This window comes from Carassius carassius, chromosome 7 (assembly GCF_963082965.1).
Source record: "Carassius carassius chromosome 7, fCarCar2.1, whole genome shotgun sequence".
NCBI lineage: Eukaryota > Metazoa > Chordata > Actinopteri > Cypriniformes > Cyprinidae > Carassius > Carassius carassius.
The window spans coordinates 5710657-5737917 of record NC_081761.1 but is presented as its reverse complement, the minus strand read 5'-3'; the positions used below and the strand labels follow the sequence as shown (position 1 = coordinate 5737917).

General features: G+C 36.6%; 1 protein-coding gene across 3 annotated transcripts; it reads left to right on the top strand.

Annotated features, from left to right (window-relative positions):
- The first annotated feature begins 245 nt into the window (after positions 1-245).
- LOC132143404 (ras-associating and dilute domain-containing protein) lies at positions 246-21801 on the top strand. Of its 3 annotated transcripts, none has more exons than XM_059553587.1 (16): positions 246-960; positions 2314-2885; positions 6294-6413; positions 7616-7896; positions 8274-8951; positions 10365-10402; positions 10539-10696; positions 10855-10970; positions 11809-12073; positions 13523-13695; positions 15136-15286; positions 15389-15579; positions 17184-17613; positions 18850-18902; positions 20442-20581; positions 20725-21801. In XM_059553587.1, exons 2-16 carry the CDS (start codon positions 2351-2353, stop codon positions 20822-20824), a joined length of 3429 nt encoding a protein of 1142 aa, XP_059409570.1. In that variant the 5' UTR covers positions 246-960; positions 2314-2350; the 3' UTR covers positions 20825-21801. The 3 variants fall into 3 exon arrangements, with proteins under 3 accessions (XP_059409570.1, XP_059409569.1, XP_059409571.1); XM_059553586.1 differs by having other exon boundaries at positions 18763-18902; XM_059553588.1 differs by lacking the exon at positions 6294-6413 and having other exon boundaries at positions 18763-18902.
- The last annotated feature ends 5460 nt before the right edge of the window (positions 21802-27261 follow it).

The window sequence follows — 27261 nt, the reverse complement described above, 5'->3', positions numbered from 1 at the left end:
TTCACTTCTTAAACTATTGTGAATTTACATTCTGCATTTAAATTAATAGTACCCACTGCAAATCATCCTAGGGGTGGCCACAGGGGGGGCCAGAGTTTATACAATGGTGGCTGTGGCCACCCCTGGCCACCCCTTGGAGGCGCCCCTGACTCTGTTTAAGTACACTTATGTGGCCTTTATGTGCACTTATTTCAGTAACATTAGGCTATATTATGCATAGGCTTTTTCATGTAGACTACATGAAATACAATTAAGCATAATTCTTTTTCAAGTTCAGAAAGGTACTGTAGAAAACTAACCAGCTGTAGTTCATTACATCAATACTGAATTAATCTTGGACAGTATATTTACGGTGCAAACGTAACGACACGCGAGAGCTTCGAGTTCTCGGTTCGGGTTTTTCCGGCTGCAGTCGGCTCAGGGAATGCAGACGCCGAAGCATGCAGACTCTAGAGTAGCCAGTGGAGACGGGCAAATAAAAGAAGGGGAAAAGAGATAAACAGCTTCAACGACTGCCCAAGAAGAGCGGAATAAAATATAAAATATAAAACCAGCAGGTAAACCATTCAGAACACACCACTAATAGATTTTTTTTAAACTGATTTACGTTTGACACCTCACTCTATACAGGTAGACGTTGTCGCATTCCATGACAGTGACTGGGCGGACCTAAACTGTATCCCACCGGCCCGAGGAGCTAATTTAACAAATGAGCAAGAAGAATACTGGCAAATGTCAATAATAGGAGTCAAGCGAGCGGCTTGTGAGGGATCAGAGCTCTGAGACTGGCTGGCGGAGCCCCGTTAAGACGCACAAGCGGATTAGGACTCGCGAGCAGGTGCCTTTGTTGGCTCGCGCCGTTGCTAGTGGAGACCCGCAGTAGCCCGACGCGCTTCTTTAAAATGAATGCCTCCGAATGAGCGTCTCTTCAGCAAACGGGGAATAAAACGCGTTTGACAGGTAAGAAATGTTCTGCTACATCGAGTTCGATGTTTTTGGTAGTCTTTTCAAGAACAAAAATGAAACTTTCATTAGTGTACGTCAGTTAAAAAAATGTTGATCGCTTTTACATTACAGTAGAGTGTAAAATGTTTATGAAGGTTAAATTATTCATTAACATATAATGCCCTGTGCCTTTAAGAACCATAAAACGCTTTGTTTAAATAACTATGCGCATATCAGAAGGGTGCAAAAAGGGAACGAATGAGTACTTTAGATGCACGCAGTACCTGATAGATTATTTACTTGGGGTGGCATGTCAACTACATGCAGTTTGTGAATAGGCTTCACGAGCGCACTGTGAAGTATTTTCACGCACGAGCAGATGGTCTCCGTTCAGACTGCCGAGTAGTGGGGGATTTTAGCTGATGCAGTCTCTCTCTCTCTCTCTCTCTCTCTCTCTCTCTCTCTCTCTCTCTCTCTCTCTCTCTCTCTCTCTCTCTCTCAAACACACACACACACACACACACTGTAGAAGGTATTTCTGCAGTCTGTCTATCTATCTATCTATCTATCTATCTATCTATCTATCTATCTATCTATCTATCTATCTATCTATCACCCATCTGTCTCTAATCACCGTGCAATGAGCAGCTTTAATTGTTTTATGTAAATTTTGTATTATTGAATATTGAGAATGATTGTATCATAGCTGCCCAGATCTATTCCTCATAGTTTCCATCAAGCTGTATTTTCCATAATATACTTGGCAACATCCCTGTTTACTTTATCCAAAAATTCAGCCTTGCCCATCCTGTCTATTTCTATCTGTCTTTCTGACTCTAGGTGTGTGTGTGTGTGTAATAAACTCATCTATATTTCTGATTGTACAGTACTGCCATGTTCCACTGACTAAAACCAACAATAGATTAAAGAGTTGAAATTAGCTGACAAGTTTACTCTATACCTTATCGCATATCTAGCAATAAGCTTTTGAAGCATCTTTGAGATGTTGCCACAGATCTTCTGGATTTAGTCTGTCTCAGTTTGTTCTGTTTCTTCGTGTTATTCCAGACAGACTGATGATGAGATCAGATCTCTGTGTGGAGCACTGGCTGCTGTCAGACTTCTTGTGCAAACAAAAATCTCACAGGATTATTACAATTAATGGCAAAATGAATGTTTGGAAATGTGAACTAATATTTCCTACTGACACATTAAAGCAAAAGACAGAAATAACTGACTTAAAACCATTTTAAGCTTGTGAAAATTCTAGTATTTTAATATATATTTCCATATAAATGTATAAATAAGGCTCAAAACTCAACTTGTCAGCCCTCTGGTTCCAGTTATTACAAATTGTTGTTCTCTCAGTTCTAGGAGTTTTTTAACCAATGCGAGTTCCGGCACCATGTTCTACGGTTCCTCATCTGCCAGCATGTCTCTGCCATCCAAAAACCGGCTGAAGCGTCAGAGTCGCACTTTTACCCAGGTTCTGTACCGGACACTAAGTTATCGGGATCGTCGTTCTGTGACCGACCTACCTGAGCAGGTACGGGACGATCCAGCTGAGCTTTCCACCCAATCATCTGCACCAGGTGTGCTGAAGATATTTGGTGATGAAATCAGCGCCGGCGCTAACTACAAAAGCGTTCTCGCCACACCTCGTTCTAGTGCCCAAGAGTTGATCAAAGAAGCACTTGAGCGCTATTCTCTAAACAAGGCCTCGGCCTGTAGCTATGTGTTATGTGATGTGATTGGACGGTTTGAGGGTCCAGATCGGCGGTGGAGGACTGAGTGCCTTCGGGCGCTAGGAAACAACGAGAAACCCCTCCTCTTGCAGGACCTCTGGAAGCCAAAGGAGGGTTACTCTCGTCGCTTTGAGCTCAGGCGAAGAGCTGAGGTTGAGGAACTGGCAGCCAAAGAGAAGGACACAGTCACCGCAGGTAATGCACAAATGCATTCACTGAGAAATACATACTCAGCAGAAGATGTTCTTGTTGTGTGATTGTACTTTCTAATGAACTGAAACAGGAAAATCCAGTACAGCAGAGCCAAAAAGTTTTTGTTAAATTTCAGTATTTACCTTTCAAGACAAATGAATGTAAACATTATATTATAATTACTTTATCAAAGACAAAAACAAAAATGTGATGATTTATGGAATGTTTAGAGATGTTATGGTATACAAATAATTTATTAAAATGAAAATAATATGATAACAATGATTTACTTAAAAAGTAACAATTACAGTACACAATTTTCTAGTAAAGTTTTTTTTAATGTGAATAATTTTTACTTTTTACTACAATAATAATTTTAATGAGGAAATTATAATTATATAATAAATTAAATTCAGATTTTTGTCTGGAACGCAGTATTAGCATGACTGTCATGAACATTATTAAACCAATCATTAGTTTCCAAATCAATCACACTGTTATGATTCAAATTAATATCAAATACTGTTTTCTTGTGTTTCATATAATGCAAATTTATTCAGAAAATGTTTACGCTAAAACTTTGACAGCTCTAATAGTTAAATATTATTGGATGTTTCAGAATATTGGATAAGTCAGAAGCGGGAAATTGGAAATTTCCAACCATAATACTTTCCAGTTAATCACATTTTTTTTTCTTTTTTTTTCACTTGAGTATTTTGTTTTTTTTTATGCCAATTATGGCAAAGATAAATATCGTGAACACAAAATGCTTGCATTAGTAAAAAAAACAGCTCACCCAGAACAAAAAAAGTATCTTTATATATTACACTTTGAACATAATGTTGTACAATGGTCTTCAGCCGCAACCATCTTTTAAATGACATCAGTTGAGTGTGTTTTCAGTCTTGAGGTTCCATGGTTGTTTGGAATAATATAGTATTAACATGTTGTGAACAGTAATAAGCTAATTATCACACATTTAGGATAAAAAATTTTAATGTAACACTATACTTCTCTTATTTTTAATGATAACCTTGTTTTTAAACATATGGTTGCCCATATTTGCAAAACAGAAGCTTAAAATCTGCTGTCACATCGCTCTTTTTAAGTGCTGAGAGCTGGACATAAAAGTTGTGTTGAACATATCACTACTATCTACACTGTGGAGCTATGATAACTGCCACTACATCTTGATTGCTCTTTGACGTTCAGGGCTGCTCAGGTTCACTAATGCCAACACACAGATGTCAGAGCAGGTGCCAGAGATAAATGCATGATTGGGTCTGCAGTAGTATGGCCAGCCTCCAGTAGGTGAATTGAGGTCTCAGTTTCACTATTTTATTTGTGCTCTTTTATTGCAGACTAGTCATAACACTGCCATGTAACTCTCTCTCACCCTATCCCTCTCTTTCTATTTGTGCCTGGGTGCTGTTGTACTAAATTACAAATTCAACAAGGTGGCCATTGAGCCAAAACACAGGGTGGAAATTAAATCAATATCAGCAGGCACATTACTCAGGATAATTTATCCTCAGGTTGAACTGCTTTTCTTCCTGGATGGGTGGAGAGAATGCATGTGTGTGTTGGTTTCTTAGTGTAGCTGTACTTTGGGGCCAAATTTGTCACTAGAAGAGGGCTATATTTGATTAAACCTTCCTTTGGAGACATCATTAATTAGAATTTTTATATAGATTTTTATTATTCTAAAATGCAAAATGTGTTTATTTAGGGTTTGGATTAGGATGCAGTACTATTTATAATTATCTTTAAATTAAAAATTAAGAGTCCTAATTGCGTTATAAGGTTAGTTTGTCGATTTTCAACCAGCTTTGTGTTGTTACAACATAACCTAAAGCAAGATGTCCCCATTTACTTTTCAGCAACATTTGGCCACATTATGTTTTGTACCATTTAGCAGACTTTCGAAAGTTTCAGTTTCAGGGGTTTTGTAAAAACTACAAAAAACTATTCCTGTTCACAGACAACCGGATCAAACCCAGTGCATTATGGGTGTTGAAGTTTGGGTGTTTAAGTCTGTATTTGCCACAGCCCCTTTTCTCTGTTTTCTGTAGTCAAAAATGCCTTTTACTACATTTGACATGTAGAAAATTATGAATTGGTCCTTTAAGGTCACTCTACACCCAGTTAGCTCTAAAAACGCCTGGTTTGTGTAACTAGAAGCTTCAGTTAATCTTACTTGTTAGAAGAATCATCTGCTCAAGTAATGCATTATGGTATCCTGGGAATTTTCCCAATTATCGTAAGCTTGCTACTGTTTTATTTGGTGCATAATAATTTCTCATGGGGTGCATGTTGTATATACACATTTACTGTCATTCTTGTCTACAAGTGACTGCATTTTAATTAATAAAAATGCCACAGGCTTATGTGGGGATCTTAGTCGTTAAGCTTGTTCACAGTGGTCTTCTTAAACTTGGCTTAGTCTCCCGCTGTTTCTTCATGGGAAGAGATGCTGCTGCTCCTCACGTTAGGACTTTCCTCCCAAAAATGAATGTGTCTAGTGATTTTCACAGTCAATCAAAAGGGCATTGATGGTTGAGAAGGTGGGGGCGTTTAGATCAAGGGTTTATGAAGGTCACAGATGAGTAAAGGTGAGGAAGGGTTGGGGGATTACATTTGCAAGTCAGCACACCATCTGCACAAACACATACTGTATTACTCAGTGACAGATGCTACTGGGGGCTTTATGGATAGCGTTGAGGTATTTACCAACACATGCACGTTTTATAATAGGTTTGGATTGGCAGTTATGTCTGCATTAGCACCATGTCAGAATATTGTAGAACGATAATTAAATTGACCTATTCCAGTTCATTCCTATATCAAAGATTTCTTGAATAACCAATGGTTGCTGTCACATCAACGCTGTGTCTTGTACTAGCTATAAAATAATTGTAGAATCTATTATAGAGCCAAAATCACATGTACTTCTACATTGTTAAAAATAAAGATTAAAAATAATAATAATAAGCTTAATTTTCACAGTGATGCCATAGAAGAACCCCACAAAAAAAAGTTCTTAAAATAATTTTTAGTTTGTGTGAAAAATATTTTTCTAAAGAAACTTTTTCCACTATGTAGAAGCTTTTGTGCAGTGAAAGTGTTCCATGAATGATGAAGATTTCTTCATGGAAGCATACATGCCATTAAATAACCTTTATTTTTAAGAGTGTAGATGGCGTTAAATATTAGCTCAGATTCAACATCTATGCTGTGATGCATCACAAGAAAATGTAAATTAGAGGATAATGGTAAAATTTGCTTGATTGAGTGAATTTATAGAATTATGTGTGTACATTCATGTTTTATAATAATAATAATAATAATTATTATTATTATTATTATTATTATTGGTGATTTGGATTTGTTGTGGTGTTTACCCATGCCCAGGGACTCACACAAACTCCCCTGTGTTATCTTCAACCTTGAGTAGAAGTGGGCATGGTAGATGCCATCGAAGCTCCCCCCGGGGCTGGCGTTTGATACAGCCCTGTACAACTATTGTTAAAGGTGGGGACTGTCCTCAGGTATGGTGTCAGCCACCAGCCCCACCTCCATATACAATGCCATTACTTTGCAGACCCATTATTTACCGCATTGCTTCATGAACTAATCGAGTGCTGACTTCCTATAGCTAGCATTATACCACCATGTATTGCCCCCTATGCAATTATTAGTCACATCCCTCATTGCATGTCCCATTGGGTGAAAATATTACCCTTACTTCATCATGCCTTTGAATTTATATATTTGGAACTATTTTCTATGTATAAGATTCCAAATTAGCTTAAAATAATTAAAATCTTTAATGTTTTTGAAAGAAGTCTCACCAAGGCTGCATTTATTTGATAAAAAATACAGTAAAACAGTAATATTGTGAAATATTAATACAATTTAAAGCAACTGTTTTTATTTGAATAGATTTTAAAGTATAATTTATTACTGTGATACAATGACTGAATTTTCAGCCACTACTTCTCTCTTTGCTGTCGCATGTGCTAAATGCATAACTGTAAAACATAGATATATAAATACAGAATTTAGTTTGGGCCTAAAGAATATAGGCCTAGTATCTTTTTTGCCAAGGTCAACCAGCTAGTTTATCCCAAAAATCAAGAAAATGTCCTCAATTAATCACCCTTGTGTCATTCCAATTTTTTAATTGAATTTATGATTTTCTTTTGGGAACAAACTAAATAAAAGGTTTTTGCAATATGTTTACGTGGTTTTTTTTTCTTTCCTCTAGACATTGAATGGGTATGCGAGCTTAGATATTACTAAAAAGCACCGAATGTACCATACCATTAAGTCAATATGACGTATGCACTATTTTCCATATCATACAATAGTTTTGTTTAAAATGAGACTATTTAGCAAGGCATACAACCTAAAATGTTTATTTTTATTACATTTTGCATTTCACCTCCATTATTCACTCCTTTTTCTGCACTGTTGTCCTCTAATTCTTTAAATACTTGTGTGTATTATCATGATTTAAGAACACTGGTAACTTCTAACAGACAGCACAAATAAAGGTTAAATGTATTTTATGATATGTCTAGTTATTTTCTTTTTTATTATTATTTTTTTAACAAACAATTTTGAGTCAATATCTTTTGTTAAGCTCATCTGTTCAATTAAACCCCATATGGATAGTTTTTGGCTGATGAAAATGAGTCACAATTACCTAAGTGGTTTTCTCTCCCCGACAGATATCAATGCTCAAGCAAAGAAGCTACAAAGAAACCGCGCTAAAGGAACAATGACACTCCAGCACGGCTCCTCATTTTGCCGCAGCCTCAGTGAAACCAGACTTAACTTGGTGGGTCTGCCTGGTGAGGAACCTAAACGGTACTACTCCACCCTCCCAGGGCCAATCAGAACACGCTCGGCACGAGACGCTGAGACACGTAAAGAACAAGATGGGGGCGGAGTTAAACACTCTCTCTACCAATCACCGCACTTGCTGCTCCTTCAAGGGTACAACCAACAGGTAAAAGCAAAAATCACCAAGACTATAGAATGGCTGCTGAAAATTCAGCTTTGCTATCACAGGAGTAAATTACATTTTACAATATAATAAAATAGAAAACAGTTAAACAGTTTAAAATTTTTTTAAATTGTAATAATATTTTACAATATTACTGTTGTTACAGTATTTTTTAATAAATAAATACTGCCTCAATCAGCATAAAGATACTTTTTTTAAAAAACATAAAATTGTCCCAATCCCAAACATTTAAATATAGTGCATAGGCTACTATACTACATCATAAAATGAAAAAATTGCTAATTGCTTCTGTCTTGTATTTCTATAGTAATTGTTGAGTCTTGTATGGTTTGGTTTTCTTTTTTTTCTCGTCTTGTCAGGATTGCCTGGTTTACCTGTTGAATCGAGAGCAACACACAGTTGGTCAGGAAACAGCATCAGCACGGCCAAACATCTGCCTGTCATCTCCAGATGTGCTTCCACTTCACTGCCGAATACGTCGTGCACCACAACGGCGCTCTTCCTCGGACCAGCGATTACTTCTGGAGCCCGTCGCTCACGGCAATGTACTGGTTAACTTCATGCGTATTGAGCGGCCCACTCCACTACATCATGGGGATTTGCTGTCCTTTGGTGCTCATTACATCTTTCTGTACAAAGACCCACTAAGTGCGAAACCTCTTCCTCCCCAAACTCTCACTCGACTTCGGGCGCTGGCACGACTATGCGATAGTGAGTCGGGGAGTGTGCCTGAGAAAGGGGATGCATGTCGTATGTGTGGGGCCGTATTACATGAACCAGTGGTGTCTCAGCGCAGATCTAAGGCTCCTGCTCGAGGTACACAGAAACGAAAGCTTGCGTTGGAATTTGAGCGGGCTCACGAGGATGCGCTGGTGAACAGGGTGCTGACACTTATTGAGCCGAGCGGAGATGACCACAAGCTGACACCAGCATATTTGCTTTGTCTATGCATCAAGCACTCAGCAAATACATTTCCACCTGGCAGCTTCGGTAAACTATTGCTGAAAATTGCCAAGAGGATTCAGACCATTGCATGGGTTAGTACTCACATCAACTGCTTAGTTGTGTTTGTGTTATTTTTTTTCATTTTAAAATACTTCTATACAAATTGAATGTGCAGAGACAAATAAAAGTAAGTTAATTTTAGGTTAATTTCCCTGAAATGTATGGATGCACAATATACTGCTATATTGGATTTTTACTTTAGGCTAATTGATCCATTTGGTTTGTATCTGACATGACACGACATGAGGATAAAATGTATTTATTGTGGCCACAATTTAAGAATTACTTTCCATAAATTAGGAATTTGTTTCCTTGTTTAATTATTTTGTTCCATCATTTTAGTTTGATCATGGCCACAAATTAGGAATTCAACAACTTATTCATTTGTTTGCCCATTGTAGTACATAGTGGCCACGTTTGTTATAATTTGTTCTCTTGTTTTCATTTAAATAAAAGTGGTTTGATTTTGATTTAATACAAAGTAGCCATGATTAACTTAAGTGAGCAAAACAATTCTAAATTCATGACCATGATTTAACTAAAACTAGGGAACAAATTCTTCATTTGTGGAAACTAATTCTGAATTTTTTTTTCAGCATGTCATTTGCAGGGCTTCTAAAGAAATAAATATTTGACGCCAACCAATGCAAATAAATGAAATATCCAGTATGGCATCAAATATAGTACTTTTCAGGGAAATAAACATTAATTCTGTTCATCATACAATATTTTTACCTTTACCGTCATACAATGCTCACTAAAACTTAAAACATATTTCCCACAATTCCTCCAACTGTTACAGTGTAGTCGATATCATATCACTGAGGCTGATTGTATTTCAGTATGGGAGAAGAAAATGATGGAAAGGCAAACAAAGCAAGTTTTGTCTCTATGACTTTCCAGTGATTGATTTACAATGTTGCACTTTAGATTTTAGATATTGCATTGCATTTTAGATATATTTAGAATTTAGATACTGCATGTTTGTAATGTCCAAGTGCAAGTGTGTTTTTTATTCACATAATGCACTGCAAAAGCATTAGCATGATCGGGATAAATCCCAGATGACCCACTCATTGATTTTCTGCTGTGAGGGTCAGGACTCCAAGTCACCTCACATGCCCTTTTTTCTTTGTTAACAAAAGCATTCGCCTATGTTGATTTAAACACTACAAAATTAGTTGAATAGTGTTCATTTGTGAACGTCTATTTAACCGATTCCCAATGAAACTATCCTGAAGCATTTAATGACTGTCTTTAAACTCATTAATTATTAAAATCCAATATTAGAAGGTCAGCCGTCAGCGCCAATATTAACCAGCCAAAGAAAAGAGCAAGGACGAAAAGTCTGAAAACGTAGAAACGATACCAAGGTATTATACCTCCCACGTGAAGCTATTTAAACTTTGATGACATTAATTGCCATCGGTGTCTGTGTCTCGCAGGAGAAGACAAAGGAGTTGGCACAGAAGCAAGCTCAGCAGTGAGTATCATGTTCCGCCTTATAATACGCACATGTGTGCACTTTGAACGCGTGACACTCTAAGGTCATGCGCTGCTGAATAGGCCGTCACTAATTCTGAAGGCTGATGAATGTGTGGTTTTGTGTGGTTATACAGTCAAGATCCTGCCTCGCTGTCTCTGCTCAGCATCTCAGACCTAGTACCTGATCTCCAGTTCATTTTCTTCTGGATGTCTAATGCCATCGAAATACTGTATTTTATCCAGCAGAAATCACCTGCGTTCATGCAGACTATTGAGCTCATGGATGATAAAGGTATGAAGCACATTCGGCATGGATTGGGAACTGGGTCTATAGGGTCCAGTACTGACAAAATTCAAAACATTAAATAGACAGGAGGATTAGAGGGTGTAAAAGACACATCAAATACTGCATTTGGTCTAATTGTATTTTTTTTCTGTCCCTTGTTGCAGCGGGATCTAAAGAATCTCTCCTCTCAGCAACAATATCAGCAAACGAAGAAGCTATGACCATACTGGAGGAATTGATCATGTACACCTTTCAGCAGTGTGTTTACTACATCACTAAGGTAAAGGGTAGTATTACGTTATATGTGTGGCACACCACTGTAGGATGTTACCAGGGCTGCTGGGAATGAATTATTTAATGTGTGTGTGGCTGCTGGTTTGCTTGTATGTCTTTAGGTCTTCTTCTCCTCCACCTCGTGTCCTCATTGTCTTTCCTATTTGTAGCCTGTCTGTCATTTTTGATTCACAAATGTAGTAGTTAGTAATAGTAATAGTAATTAATAGTATTTAGTAGTTAATATTAATTATTTCCTAAATTTCCTAAATGAATCGCAGTTAATCAAATATTAGTATTTTGAATAATAAAATGATAATTGAAATGACATCACGTTATTGTACCAAATTAGTAAAACATATTTAATACTTGTTACAAACAGTGGATGTAGAGGTCAATTTAGTTTTAGTTTTAGTTTTATTTACTTTTCAAAAGTTCGGGTTCAGTAAGTATTTTGCTTTTCCTTTCTTTTCTTTTTTACAGAAAGAAATTAGTATTTAATTATTCAGTATGTATTAAATTGATCAGTGTGCATTAAAATAAAATTCTATTAATGAACAAATCCTTAAAAGACAGTTTCCACAAATATATAAAGCAGCACAACTCTTTATTATATATATATATATATGTGTGTGTGTGTGTGTGTGTGTGTGTGTGTGTGTGTGGGTAAGTGGGTGACATACCACATCTATACACACCTGGAAAACCAACTATTTATGTTTCATCAAGTTATTGTATTAGAAAGTTTTTCAATATTCTGACCATTATTAGAATGATTTCTTGTGTGTCTATAGGTGTCTGGTTGTTCATGTTATTATAAGAAATGGTTGTTCTTTACATTCCAGACCTTGTACGTTGTGTTGCCCGGGCTGTTGGACTGTAACCCATTTGGGACGGAGTCTGCATCAGAGCAGTGCCGGCGGGCTGTTGGAGTGTGTGTGTGTGCTGTGTGTGTGATGCCAGAGGCTGTTCGCAGGGTGGTGAGTGTGTTTCAGACTACATCAGACCTGCTGCAACAGTACCAGGTCCATTCAGAGATTCAGAGTCAAATGTTTGCCTACCTCTTCTTCTTCACCAACGTCTCACTCTTCAATCAACTCATCGATAAAGGTTTGTTCAAGCTCAGCTTCTAGAATCTTTTTACCCCTTTGATTTCTGTGTAGCACACACACAGACTCAAGAGACACACTCAAATATTACTGTCATATATTTTCATTAGGCATGCTGCTATGGCAACAACAGGACATAGGCAGTGAGTCAGCAATTGCAGGCAGAAGAAAAAGGGGTGAAAGACTTATAAATGAAGAAATATCAGAATGGAAACTGATGAATTGAAACAAAGTATTCATTCTGCCCTCTAGTGTTGAAGATACTCTAACTAACCTGTGAGCCAATGGACTTTCTCCATCAGTTCTTAGGGAATAAATATTTACTTTATTTATTTATTTTTTCATGATACATGACAAGAAATGTTAAACAGAAGGTCCAGAATGCTCTTCTAGTACAAAAATAGCAGAATTACAAAGATGTAAGATAGTGAGTCATCGTTTGCTTGCTTAACTTTAAGATCAATTCAGTATTAATAAAGTAATTGATTCATATTTTAGGGAAGATTTTTTTTAAGTGAGATTTTAATTAGTGAGACATTTAAGTATACTATTAATATTATAAGTATAATATTTAAATATTTTATTTTATTGAAATATAAAAATTATTTGGAAGACGTCTGTTATGTTCACCAGGGTAAATATATGAATTTATTTGATCAAAAATACTATAAAACTATTATGAAATATTGCAATTTAAAATAACCATTTTCTGTTTGAATATAATTTAAAATCACATTTATTTCTATGATGACAAAGCTTAATTTAGCAATACATAATCCTTTAGAAATAATTCTGATATTCTGATTTGGTGATGAAGAAACATTTCTTATTATTATCAAAGTTGAAACCAGTTATGCTGCATACTACTCTTGATGAATCCATAATCATTTAAATTCATTCATTCATTCATTCATTCATTCAGAAAATCAAGAAAATTCAAAAGAACAGCATTTATAAAAATAAAAAAAAATTAACATTATGTCTTTACTGTCACTTTTGATCAATTTAATGCATCCTAACTTTTGAACAGCAGTGTATGTTTAAATATAATATATTTAATGACACAGTTTTTTTTTTATTAATATTATTTTATCAGTAATACTTGTTGCAAAACCAGAAACTAGTTTCCTTTTTTAAAGGGTTGTACGAAACATATGTGGTTTTTGTGTGCACTACTCATGGTCAGGTGAAGATTATTTCTCCAGACACCCATAATCCTCTTTATGTCATAACAGACAGAGGATCAGAGCTGGTCTTACACACAAACACCCTCTTACACTCACATAATTTGACATGTAGTACTGTAATAAACTGTGACTACTCCTATTTACTGGAACCATCTTCATTTTATTACCAGTATTACAGTATGCCATGATTCTGAAAAGTGTTTGTTTAGTGTTTTCATATGCATCCTTTGCATAACAGTTGTGTGTGTAAATGTGTGTTTTAGGCCCCACACGTGGCTGGTTTCAGCGTTCTCGGGTCCCGCAGATCCAGGCTAGTGTCAAGATGCTATTTGACTGGGCAAAAGGGGCGGGGCACATTCATCTCGCTCATAAATTCTTTGCCAAGTTCTGTAGCGCTGTGAGCATCCTTGCCACATCCCCACAACAGCTTTCACAGGTAATGCAGTTCATATCAATTTTATATCCGTTTTATATAGTAAATCAGGTTCTTCAGATAATTTTAAGTCTGTATGTACTAAATCATTTCAATATTGCACTGATAATATAAGCTTTATTGTTATAAATAAAGTAAAATATATAATTAAAAAACAATTGACAGAAAAACTAATTTATAGTAATTTTTATAATAGTGTAGCCTATTTTAATAGATAGCTTGACTGTAGTTTAACTTCTTAAAATTATGATTTGTTTTTCTTTAGAGTAAAAAAGGTTCTTAACACTGAGATAAATATTGCTATTTTAAGAACTGATTACTGAAAGGTTATTTGGGAAACAAACAAAAAAATAATAATAATAAAATCTCCATTTGTAACCTTGATTTTTATTGTGTTTGTGTTTGTATGTTACAAGGAAGGTTGCTTATAAATCATACAGAATTATCTTTTTTGAAAATCTAAAATAGGAGAAAGTTTTGTGGGAGGTGTAGTATTAGGGGAACATTTAGAGTAATAAGATAGAAAATACAGTTTATACAGTATTAAAACCATTACATCTATGTCCCCATAATGTCCCCTTGAAACATGGAAACCCAAAGGGCCCTATAATACCCCCGGTGCAATGCCATACAAGGCGCATGGCAAGTGTGTTTGCTAGTTTCAGTTCGCATTTTCCCGCATATGCATTTGCGCTCATTTGCGCGCTCATGGGCATACTGGTCTAAAAAAGGGGCGTGTTCAGGTGCATTGCTATTTTAAGGAGCTGAAAATAGACTTGAGCCAAAGACCATCTCAAACAGGTGTAAAGTCTGGCGCAATGTTTTTTCTTTGTTATTTAAAGAGCGTGTTAGTATAGGCGCGTCCACAACGCACGTACACACTGCTTATTAAACACAGGGACACACAGCACCACACAAACATGTCAAATATTAAAAATTTAAGGATTGCAATGCATAAGAGTTTTTGTAGGCTAAGTAAATATATATTAAATATATTAAATATATATATATATATATAAATGCCTATATGTCATAATGGATAGTCATCGCATGTATCAGAATTAGTCTATCTATTTGCTCGCACACGAGCAGCTCCGTTTCATTTCAGAGAGGCGTTCTGTCTTTGTGTTTGCCGAATTCTGCCGTGTAAACAGCAAATCCGTCATGGCACGAGCGCAACTGGCACTTAAAGGGAATGGAAGATGAGACTCTGATTGGTTTATTGCACGTTACGCAAAAAAAACACCCATTACTCATTAAGAGAACAGGGACAACCTGTTTAGACCATGCGTCCGGGTGTGCCAGCCGTTTTTCCATCGTAAAAAATTGCAAAAGTGGATTTGAACATGCCCTGAGTGCACCTGCGCCTTGCGCTTTACACTTTGTGTTTGGATCATTAAAATAGGGCCCAATGTATGTGTGTGTGTGTTTGTTTGTTTGTAGGTGAGTTGGAAAGCTCTGTGTGCAGAGCATCCATCTCTGAAGCCGGTTCAGTTACACAGAATCCTCACTCAGTACCAGCTAATGGCGGAGCTCGGTCCTGTACCAATCTGGCAACCAAGCAGTGAAGATGAAGCATATATCTACAGAACAGGTAGACAGACACATTTAAGGAATATAAATGAGTACTGTCGATTTTATTACCAGAGACTTTGTGCAGTCCACTGTACATTATGCAATTGTGTCTTTACAATAGTTGATCTGCTAGAGAGTTTTGAGAACCATCCTCCTATTGTGCTGCCGAGTGCTGGATTCAAGGTGGACCTGGAGAGTGACAGCGTGGAGGACAATATATACCGTCAACTACTTTACGTTCGTCATTTCGTTTGGGGTCTTCGCTCCAAGAGCCATCCTTCTAATGGCTGTTCAGACCGTCAGGATTCTCAGGTAAATTTTGAATAAAATACAAATAAAACACTGCAGTCTTAAACTTCTTTAAAAAAATCATTAAGACTTTTGAAAAAAGTATTTTCTCCTCACTAAGGCTGCATTTATTTGATCAAAAATACAGTAAAAACTGTAATATTGTAAAATCACTGTTCTATTTAAAAGGGTTACTCCACCGCAAAATGATATTTTAGTCATTAATCACTTACCCCCATGTCATTCCAAACCCGTAAAGCTTTGCTTGTCTTCGGAACACAATTTAAGATATTTTGGATGAAAACCGGGAGACTTGTGACTGTCCCATAGACTGCCAAGTAACACTGTCAAGATCCAGAAAAGTATGAAAAGCATCGTCAGAATGCGGCCGACACAGAAGAGCGTAGGCAGTTTGAGTGATGTGTTGAGAGACACATGAGACTGTTAACAAAGGAATTGTTGAATAGAGTCATTATTTTTATTTTATTTGCATACAAAAAGTATTCTCGTCGCTTCATAACATTACAGTTGATCCACTGATGGCAGATGGACTATTCTGACGATGCTTTTCATAATTTTCTGGATCTTGACAGTGTAACTTACCTTGCAGTCTAAGAGACAGTCACAAGTCTCCCGGTTTTCATCTAAAATATCATAAATTGTGTTACGAAGACAAACAAAGCCTTTATGGGTTTGGAACGACATGGGGGTAAGTGATTAATGACAACATTTTAATTTTGGGGATGAGTATCCCTTTAATATATACTCCAGTATACAAAGTCAAATGATCCTCAAGAAATCATTCTTATATGCTGATTTGCTGCTCAAAAACATTATTATTAAGATATATTCATCAGCATCTGGCTTTTGCTGGTCATTATTAAAAAAAAGTGAACTAGCTTAAGTATTGTATCACAGAACACTATGATTTAAATTCTAGACATGAGAGTCATTCTTAATCTGATTACAAGATTAGCTGTTTAATTAGAAGCTGCCGGCTAAATTATGGCCATGTGTAAGTCAGTCCACAAAGAAACGCTACAAATTTTCCAGTGTTGCAACACTGTTTAAAGATTATCCAAGCCTTATTTCATTGTTTATTTGTTTCTGCCATCAGTTAAACTGCCATATGGTATAATTCTGTTAAAGTTCTTCCTCCACAAGAGTACTGAATGCTGATTTATCATTCAAATACTCATGCAGTTGAAATGAAACATAATGCACATCCCTATTAAAAGCCTTTTATTAAAAAAACTTTATTTTTATAACAATTGAAGATAATAAAATGTATCCAATGTATTGTGGGTTTTCAGCAGAGGGCATCCAATCCTATTAATTTATATGGGAGTCACCATATTCATTTCAGATGTGGAGCAACTGTGTCTTCTAAAATTGTAGAAAATAATACAAATATAAAGTCCTTTTCTCCAAAGCAAAATTACACATTTTAAAAATTCCATAAAAAAAAAAAAAAATTTAAAATCTCATCATAGCATTATATTCTTAAATAGACAAACATGGAAAGGAATAGCTGACATGTTTGACCTTTGTTGTCAACATCTGCTTGGCTCTGTGAAAAAATATGGATATTAATAAAATGATGATAACATGGTAATTCGGTTCTCCAGCGTGAGCCTCCTCAGCCTCACTCCAGTCCCCATCCAGCACCTCCTTTGCGTGGGGAGGGAGAGGGGGAGGTGCGGGTCTCCTCCGCGGGTCTCGGTGGAAGAGGAGAGGGAGCTGGAGCTGGAGCTGGAGCTGAGGAATGTCCCAGAGACAAGCCGCCGCATAGCATTCACTACAGAAACGGGACCAGCGTCCGTTACGCCAGCCAAACCCAAGCGACAGACTCTTCCTGTATACTGACTCCACCTAATACGCCCCTCTATCCAGAACACACGTATATACACTCCAACACACAGTCCAATACAGCCCACTACCCTGAGCATGCCTCACAAGAGCACACACATACACACTCTCACACAAAGTCCAATGGTTGCATGCGTTCAACTCCAGAGCACAAGAAAATCAATGGCTTCATCAGCAATGGCATTGAAGGCAAGTCAAAAACGCCTTTAGGGTCGTGGAGGTGTGTGTTCTTTCTGCTAGTTTTTTTCTCTTGGATCATTCATGTTATACAGTACATATATATTAAGATGATTTTGTAGGAATAATGAACATTTGCTTAAAATGTACTCACCCTCAGGCCATTCAAAATGTAGATGCTCATCAGAAAAGATTTGGAGAAATTTAGCATTACTTGCTCACAAACGGATCCTCTGCAGTGAATGGGTGCCGTCAGAATGAGAGTCCAAACAGCTGATGAAAACATCACAATAATTCACAAGTAATCCACACCACTCCAGCCTATCAGGTAATGTCTTGTGAAACAAAAAGCTTTGTGATGTTTTTATCAGCTGTTTGAACTGATGCAACTTTAATTGAATCAACTGATGCAACTGGATTATTTATAAAAGTCAAGAAAATGTTCATCATCAACAGGATAGAGCTTATAACAGGATGGCAATAAAGACCATTATTAATTTATTTAAGTATATTTTTTATTATAATAGCAATTTATCAAATTGAAAGTTTTTTTTTTCCAAAGACAAACTAATAATAATAAAAAAAAAACTTTCACTTACCAGTGTGTATTTATTTATAAGAGACTAATACTTGATTTAATAGTGACGTTTTCTCACCAAGGACAATTGAGTAAAAATTGAGTTAAAAAATTAAACACTGCTGCTATATTTTCTTAATTGCGTGATTGCAATAAAAGAAAATGAATAAGATATTGCACACAATGCAGACATGAAAATGTACTGTGTAATATGAATGACTCTGTTAGTGTTTGCACGTGTTAGTTTTGATTATTCAATGGCAGACATATAATCATATCCGATTTGTGTACATTTCTTTTATTTCACTTGAATGAGTTTATGTGTGAATGCATGTGTTTATTTCTTATAAACATATGAACAGATTTATCTGTGTATAGTTCTGTCAGTTTTCTATGTGTTTACTCTCTGCATCATTTAATAACTTTGTTTGCATGTGCAGCAGATGCATTTTCCCATTGAGAACATATTGATTTTGTTTATTGGCCCGACTACGGAGTCTGTGTGTAGAGTCTGCGTGTGCGTCAAATGAGCACTGAGTCCTGTGTGTGTGTGTGTTTGTTTGTTTATCCCTGCCTCACTCCAGGCCCTTTGAGTGGTTGTGGTTTTCCTTTCCCTGTCCCTGTCTCTCATCTGGCCCCAAACTCTGATGATATCTGTTCCGTCTTTGTAGTGGACCTGGATAAAGGACCTTACGGCCTGGGAATGGGACTTATCGATGGGCTTGTGAGTCTCTGCAGTACTGCTCTGCTGAAATTTAACACTGGCGTTCAATGTTCTATGCATATAACCCATAACACTAAAGATTTGTTCCAAAACCTAGACAGCATGATGCTCACACATATACTGTAGGCTCATTGGAAAAAAATTGCCTCTACCTACATGTTTGTATATCTCCAAAAAAAACCTACCTTAGTAGGTCCCACTTTATATTAGGTGGCCTTAACTACATTTAAGTACATTTAAATTAATAATTTGACACAATGCACTTATCGTGCACATATGTGTTTTTACATGTGACTATTTTTTTTATATAAAAATACCTGCATGTAATTACATCTGTAAATAATTTCTGTAATTACATTTCTAATGTTGACCAGTCCCTTCCACCTTAACTCACCTTTAAACCCACCAAACCTGTCTCTAACCTTAACCATATCGCACATCAATAGAAGAAAAAGTGTTTTACAATACAATATATACATAATAAGTACATTGTACTTATTGTTGATGTAAGTGCATACTAATACCACCTAATGTAAAGTGGGACCCCTTCCTACAATTCACTGTAATTTCCCATTGAAATGAACACTAGTGGTAATAAAACACCAACGAATTTTATTGCTTTTCACACAAATTATGAATACAATGTCAGATTTAAAATAATAATAATAATGCTTTGTTTATGTGTGGTTGCTTTTCATTTTTATGTAATGATATCAAAACTTTTTTATCATTCTGCATGATTTGTAAACTAATTAAATCTATCATTTTGACATTTTAAACACATAACAGCTTTAGAATAATGTCTTTTCTGATGCAGTAAACTTGCTCAGTAGCTCATCTGGTACAGCTTAGCATTGCATTTTAGTAAGAGTCTTGAATAATCTGATGAAGTCCAGATAAAAGAGCTCAGGGAATTGCAGGGGCAAGCTAAATTGTAATGGTTGCCTTAGCAAATGTATTTTTACTATATTTTGCTTTTGTTAACACTATATGTTAGGTTTAGAGTAGGTGATTTACTTTTTAAATGCAATAGAGCATTAACCTTTTAGCACCTTTAGCCCCACTCATTGGACATTTCACTTTGAATGTGAAAGGAAACATGCAAGCATCACAAAAGCACTCTCTTGAAGGGTGTTCAAAAATGTTGCCAGCAAAATTATGCTGCTTTGTATTTAGATTTAGCCCAAATATATTCATCCATGGCAATCCTAGAATTGTGGAAATCTCATTTAAAATAATCCAAATACAACTGACAAGTTAAGATATATTATTTTATTTATAGACAGCAAGGCAGCTTAAGTACAGAGCTTGTGTTAAAATTTTATTATAAAACAGCAAAAGACTTTTACATTTTATGCTGATCAATTTCTATTTACTGGACATATGTCTGATTGTGGTTTACACAAAATTCTGATTGATATTATGAGCTGTAAAAAACACTAGTCTGTTGGAACCGATGCTTTTGCTACGATTCCGTATTTTCTGTTGTAAGAAAAGGCAACAAATAATTCTCTGTTTTCTCCCTCTCTCTATACACAGCATACCCCTCTGAACTCTCCTGGAATCTACATCAGGACACTGATTCCAGATGGACCAGCTGCTGCAGATGGGCGACTTTGCATTGGTGACAGAATCCTGGCAGTGAATGGGACCAGTCTCATTGGAGCAGACTACCAGAGGTCAGTGCTCGGCTAGCAGATAATGTTTGCAAAGTGTTAACGTAATATTTTCACCAGGCATGATCCTTTGCAATATAAATGTTTATAAATTATAAATTATTTTAACCCTGACATTTGAATCCTGCTTTGTCTGCCTCTCACAGTGCTGTGGATTTGATTCGTCTGGGGGGAGGACGGCTCCGGTTTCTTGTCGCCAAATCAGATCTTGAAGTAACAGAGAAGATCAGTGCCTCTTCCTGCTGAGAGAGAGGCTGCAAGTGTGACCCTCTACCTAGACGAAATATGAGGAGGACAGCGATTCCTCTTTTGTGAGACTGGAGAACAAGCACACTATAGGACCTCTCAGCGACTATAACTCAGCCCTGTACAATACTGCACTCTTTCTCATTCAGAAGGACAGTTTGACATCTCTGTCCATCTTTACCTCTTAGCCAATCTGGTTTTGTTTATGAATGTAAAGGCATATTGAAGGGGAAGGTATTTGTGCACATAATCAGGCTGATACTTTAAAATCAAATTAATATTCACATGAACGGAGATATGAAACTGGGCGAAAGTAGGGTTTTAAAATGGTTATTTTGCTTTATAAAACATACAAACAATCAAGAAAACAATAAGAAAACAGAAAATTATAATAGCCTCGCTAAAAGGCACAATGATGAGTCTTTTTTTATACTTAATGGTTGATAAAAACATCTGAGATGAATCTCTTCTTTTTCTTTAATAAAAGCTTCTCTCTTTCAAATTGATAGTCAACAAAACTTTGGCTCAAATACTTGATGGTTTCTCCGCTGAATATTATATATGCTGAAAAACTGCACTTCAAGAGCCTCATTTCATGGTGGAACTTTCTTCCTCTCTGCATAAACATTTTAACAAAATTCTCAGTTTGCTATGTTAGCAGTATTTACAACGACTTTAATTTCACTAACTCACAAAATGCATATATATATATAAGCATATCATTTTCAAAATGATAAAATGTTAATATAGGACATAGAATTCATAAGCTGTTTTGTTTATATTTGAGAGGACATGACTCTGCACAAGTTTTCCAATACAAAAAAAGTGTTTATTTTTTCCATTATTTCATGTTTGTACTAAATCAGTATTGCAGTATTTCATAAATGCATTTTTTTTTTCAGTTGTACTTGTATTTGGAAGATTTATAATGTAATATACCTTGCTATTAAATCGAACATTGAGAAGTCAAACTACAATTGAGTGTCCTAGTCTTAGTGTTTTTAAGAGATGCCTTCAACCATGTCCAGCAGAGGGCGCCAAAACACTGCAGATGAGTTGGACAAAACAGTAAATTAATCGGATCTTCTAATTTTTTTTGTTCTACGAAACTATTTATTTATTAACTACTATTTATCTATTTATTTTCCATTAATATCCGATACAACTATGAAGTCAAAATTCATCAAAATCTTTGTGTAGTGGGAATTAAAATTGCAGAGCCTACAGTTCAAAGAAATGTAAACTATACATTTTCAATCCAGCAGAGAGCAGTGTTGTCCTACAGTTTGGTCAACACTTCTTTTTTGCCGATGAGCTTTCAGAGGGAGGCATACACTATACACTTTCACCTGAGTCGATTTTGACTGGTTAAACATCAAGTCACTAGGATCGAACAATATTAGCAGACATTGGAACGTATATATTTATTTATGTTTTACTTAAATTGAGATAAATTGAAGGGTTATTCAAGTGAGAAAAAAACTTTTGAAAGTCTTGATTCAAGTCTTGAGTTATATTTAGGGCACGAGCGCTGCAGTGAGAGGACCCTATTGGAATTTCTCCATGTCTTCTTCTTCTTCTTCTTCTTCTTCTCTGAAATGAATCACTTTTGAGGGCCTAAACATGCTCCAAAACTCACGAAACTTTGCACACGCATCAGGACTGGCGAAAATTTACATCTGATATAGGTTTCAGAAGTGGGTGTGGTAAAATGGCTCTATAGCGCCACCTGGTAAATTTCAACGGAGTGCGCCTCGAGCTACGTTTCAGGTACATGCATGAAAATCGGTACACACATGTAGCACACCATTATCTACAAAAAAGTCTCTTGGTACAAAATCCAAAACCCAACATGAAGTAAGTTATTTTGAATTTCCTGTACGATTTTTGTGCAGTTTTTGCCATTTCCATGCCTTGTACTTCGACAAACTTCACACGTGTGATAGGTACATATTAGGTACTAATACATGCTAGCATCACTTAGCTAAGTGCTAAAGCATGCTACTAATGTAGTGAAAAAGGAAGTTGATGTAACACAGGCAAGCAATGTCCGATCTTCCCCAAACTTCACACGTGTGATAGGTGTTCTGTCCTGAACAAACACTCATGACCAAATTCAGTTATAGTCATAGCGCCACCTGCTGGTAAAAGGAAGTTACATTGTGGACTCCTATGAACATATTAAAAAGTGTCAACAAGTGTTAAATAAGCTGGCATCATGCTAGATACATACTAATACATGCTAGCAACACTTAGCTAAGTGCTAAAGCATGCTACTAATGTAGTGAAAAAGGAAGTTGCTGTAACTCCCCTTTTCATATTTTTTTTTTTTAAATGTAGGATTATTTTTTTCCCCAGCCAAATGCTGCAAGCTGGAAATCCGGCACTGTGCCGGAGAACTTTAAGCCCTGCATTTGTACCCCTCTGTCACTGTATTCATCGTTTTTATTGTTTATAAACAAACCACATCCATCCCCCGCACTTTTGAAACGCTTGCTACGCCCCTGAGTTGCTGTAACTCAGGCTAGCAACGTCCGATCTGCCCCAAACTTCACACATTTGACAAGAGTCCTGTACTGAACACACCACCAAGCCCGGTATTTGGTTATAGCAATAGCGCCATCTACTGGCAACAGGAAGTGTCATGTGTAACACTGTTATGGACTCCTAGCAACATATAAAAAAGCGTCAGCAAGTGCTAAATATACTGTCAACATGCTAGAAACATACTAAAACATGCTAGCAGCACTTAGCTAAATGCTAAAGCATCATTTTAATGCAGTGAAATTGGAAGTTACTGTAATTCAGGCATATAGTGTCTAATCTGCCCCAAATTGAACGAATTTAATAAGAGTCCTCTCCTGAACACACCAACATGCCCATATTAGAAGATAGTGCCACCTGCTGGCAACAGGAAGTGTCATGTTTAAAACTGTTATGCACTCCTTGCAAAATAATAAAAAGGATCAACAACACAGGCAAGCAATGTCCGATCTGCCCCAAACTTCACACGTTTGACAAGGGTCCTGTCCTAAATAAATCAACATGCCCATATTCGGTTATAGTCATAGCGCCACCTGCTGGCAACAGGAAGTGTCATGTTTAACACTTTTATGGACTATTTGCAACACAGTAAAATATGCCATTGTGTGCTAAATATGCTAGAAATATTTTCAAACATTCTAGCAACACTTTCTATGTGCTAAATGATGCTATTAATACTATGTAACAGGAAGTTGTTGTAACTCATGCATACAATTCCCAATCTGACCCAAACATCACATGTTTTATAAGAGTACTGGCCTGAACACAACTAAAGGCCAGTATTCAATTATAAGTATATAATTGTTGCTGGCAACAGAAAATGAGTTATTTTATACTAACTTTATCCTTATCCTGAGTCCTGGCCTGAAGACATTTACATGTCAATATTCAGTCATAATCATAGCACCACCTGTTGGCAGCAGGAAATGTGGCACAAATATTTACTTTTTTATAAGCATATGGCCCAACGTTCACTGTTCTTCCTATGGGCACCGGGTGGTGTTGAGCCTGGGTGCGAGGGCCCTTTCATCGCTGCTTGCAGCTTTAATTTTAATTGTATCGCTGCTTTGGTCTGAATGGGAAAATGAGTGGTTCCTCTAGAGTTTAGGAGTAGGCTTTCAGAAGAAATGTGAAGACTGAACGCTTCGCAGTGACAGATCATGCCCAGATATAAATCTATCCTGGCAGATATGCTGTGAAGAAATGTCGATGCGTTGGTTTTCAACGAGTTAGTTGAAAATCTTGACCATGCTGACAATCTAAAAACTTCATTTGACGCTCTGCAGTTAGTCACGGAAAGTCAACAACTCATTTCCGCGAATCGATTCTTTCAAACAGTTCATTTTAAAGAACCAGTTGAAAACTGTTCAAATCAGTGACTCATATATTCTTTTGTCACCCTTTTTTGCCATGACATGCTGAAATTATCTACGTTTAAAAATGACTTCCATTTTTGTATTGTTACAAAAAAACCCTATTAATTAGGCTATTAGTCTTTATTGCAATTGTATTTGTTCCAGATCATAAGTAATTGCATAGGCTATCAAAAAAGATCCTAAATATAATTTGCATTTACATAGCCTAGGCTACAAGTCAGTTTACATTTATTAGCTTTAAATTAAAACTTTTTTGTAAATTTTAATATAATGCTATTCATTAAAATCTCAATTTCGTCTGTGTTTTATTTTCGGTTGTTAAAAACAAAACCTAAAAAATTTAACTTTTAAAATCGTTAGGTAGCCTACAGTCTTCATATTTGTTGGTTTTATTCGTAAGATTTTTGATATTCTTTCTTTGATAAGCTCACCATGTCAGATACATTTCCAGTGATTTTAATAGTCTACCAGTTCACTCGATTCTTGGTTTATTACGAGTCGGCTCCTCTGATCTAAACAATTCGCTGTGACCGATTTGTGAACCGGTTCACCCGATTCATTGAAATGATTCAACTTCGAAAAGATTCGAAGAAGCATTAGTTCTGTGTTTGTAAGATACTAAGATTGCTGTTAAGGATGCAGTAGACAGCAAGTTAGCTAACTAGCTTTTGGAAAAAAAAAACCTACCTCAGAAGCGCACTGACAGGTGTAAGATTAACTTAGTTAGCCGCGGGCGCGTCCGTGCGCGACAAATTAAATTAATGGAACAAATTTCCCCCGTAATTAAGATAAAAATTCGTGTCAGCTATAACCTTGGCTAGCGCTAATTATGTACAAATGATTTATCATCTGTTTCGGTCGGAATATTAATCTTCAGCTCGTTGCAAAGTGCGGCTTGTGTTAAGAGATGAGGCTTGATTAACACTGACAGGTCTAGTAACTGCTCTCTCCCTCGCCTCAATTAACAGATAGTGGATGCGCAGGCAAGCAGAACCCTGTTCTGAAAATGCAGTTAAAATACCCGAGCTTTCAAACAGCTGCAATACGAAATCCTTGTTATGGACCTTAATTCAGGCTAGACGCCATATTTAATTTTTCACAAATGAAAAGGCGGCGAGGGAAAAGCCCGTTCTGTACTTCGTATTGAAAGTCTGACATTCAGTTGACATTCAGAAAAATAGAAAATTCATCTTTTTAAATAAAAAGAATCTGGAGACATCCTGGAAAACGTGTTGGAAAATTACGGCGCAACACAGAGCAAGGACTGCACTTCTGCTTCATTTTTATTCTTTAAAAATTAAATATGGCGTCTACCCTGCCAGAAAAGGGTACTGTGTCAACATGAAGTCTTTCAGACATATTTGTTGAGCCACGCTTCTTACTCTGACATTGATACGGATATTGTGTTCTCTAAACGATTTAAACCATACTTTCTAGTGGATAATAGTATCCAGTCCATCTCTTCTCCATTATGTTTCCCCATTAACCCTGATATATTAATACCAGTCACATCAGTGCACGTTTTTCTTACTGTGGTTGTGTTCTTTTTTTCTGAAGGCAATATGTGAGGTTAAGAAATACATCATGATACCACCTCTATCATCACACCAGTGCTGATACAGAGTGACAGGACACTAAGCTGCTTTAAAGCAACGTATGGGCTTGCAAACTGTATCGTCCATCATGTGAAATGAGCAGAAAGCACTGCAAGGAACAACAAAGCCAGGACATAGTTGACGTTAACTCATTAGTTTATCCCATGAGCTGCAGACAGCAAACCCAGTAATCTTAAACACACCTAAAATGTGTTGCATCAACACACAGACATTTTATTCTTTATGGCAACATTATGGCCAAAATGACTGCAATTTCCACTAAATTAGTTTCTGATGACTTAAAGGCAGTTGCATATACAGTTGATTTTTATTATGTGTGTTCATTTTATGTGTTCATATGTGTGTTAAGGTAAGGTTTAGGCTTAGTTTCCATACAGCAGCCCATACGAGAGGTTGATGTGATCAAGCAGGACCAAGGTCTTATAATAGTGGATCAGTCTGAGGTGGATGCTGAGAGGGAGATTTATTCAGGGGCACTGACATTCGGTCTATATAGTGCTGATAACAGTGATGACCCTGGAAACTGCACACAGCAGCAGATGATGAATGGAGTGTCTGACCATAATCACTTATCGTTTCAGCCTCTTCTTCTCCTCCTCCTCTTATGTGACAGGAGTACCATCCCCGTATTGCCTCTTCCTGCCTAAATATTCACTGTCTCTTCAAGATCTCCTTATCTTGGCAACAATGAATCTCACAACAAGCATTTTGAACCGTAGTGTCTTGTAGCATGAATTCATTTATTTCAGGGAGTTGAAAACGATAATACAAATATATTGAGGGATTTTTATGAGTGCACTGGATAAGTGTTTGTATGGAAATCAATTATGTTGGGATATATATATGAAGGGTTCATTTGCACAAACAGATAACTCAGTTGTAACAGTTTTCAAAAATCATG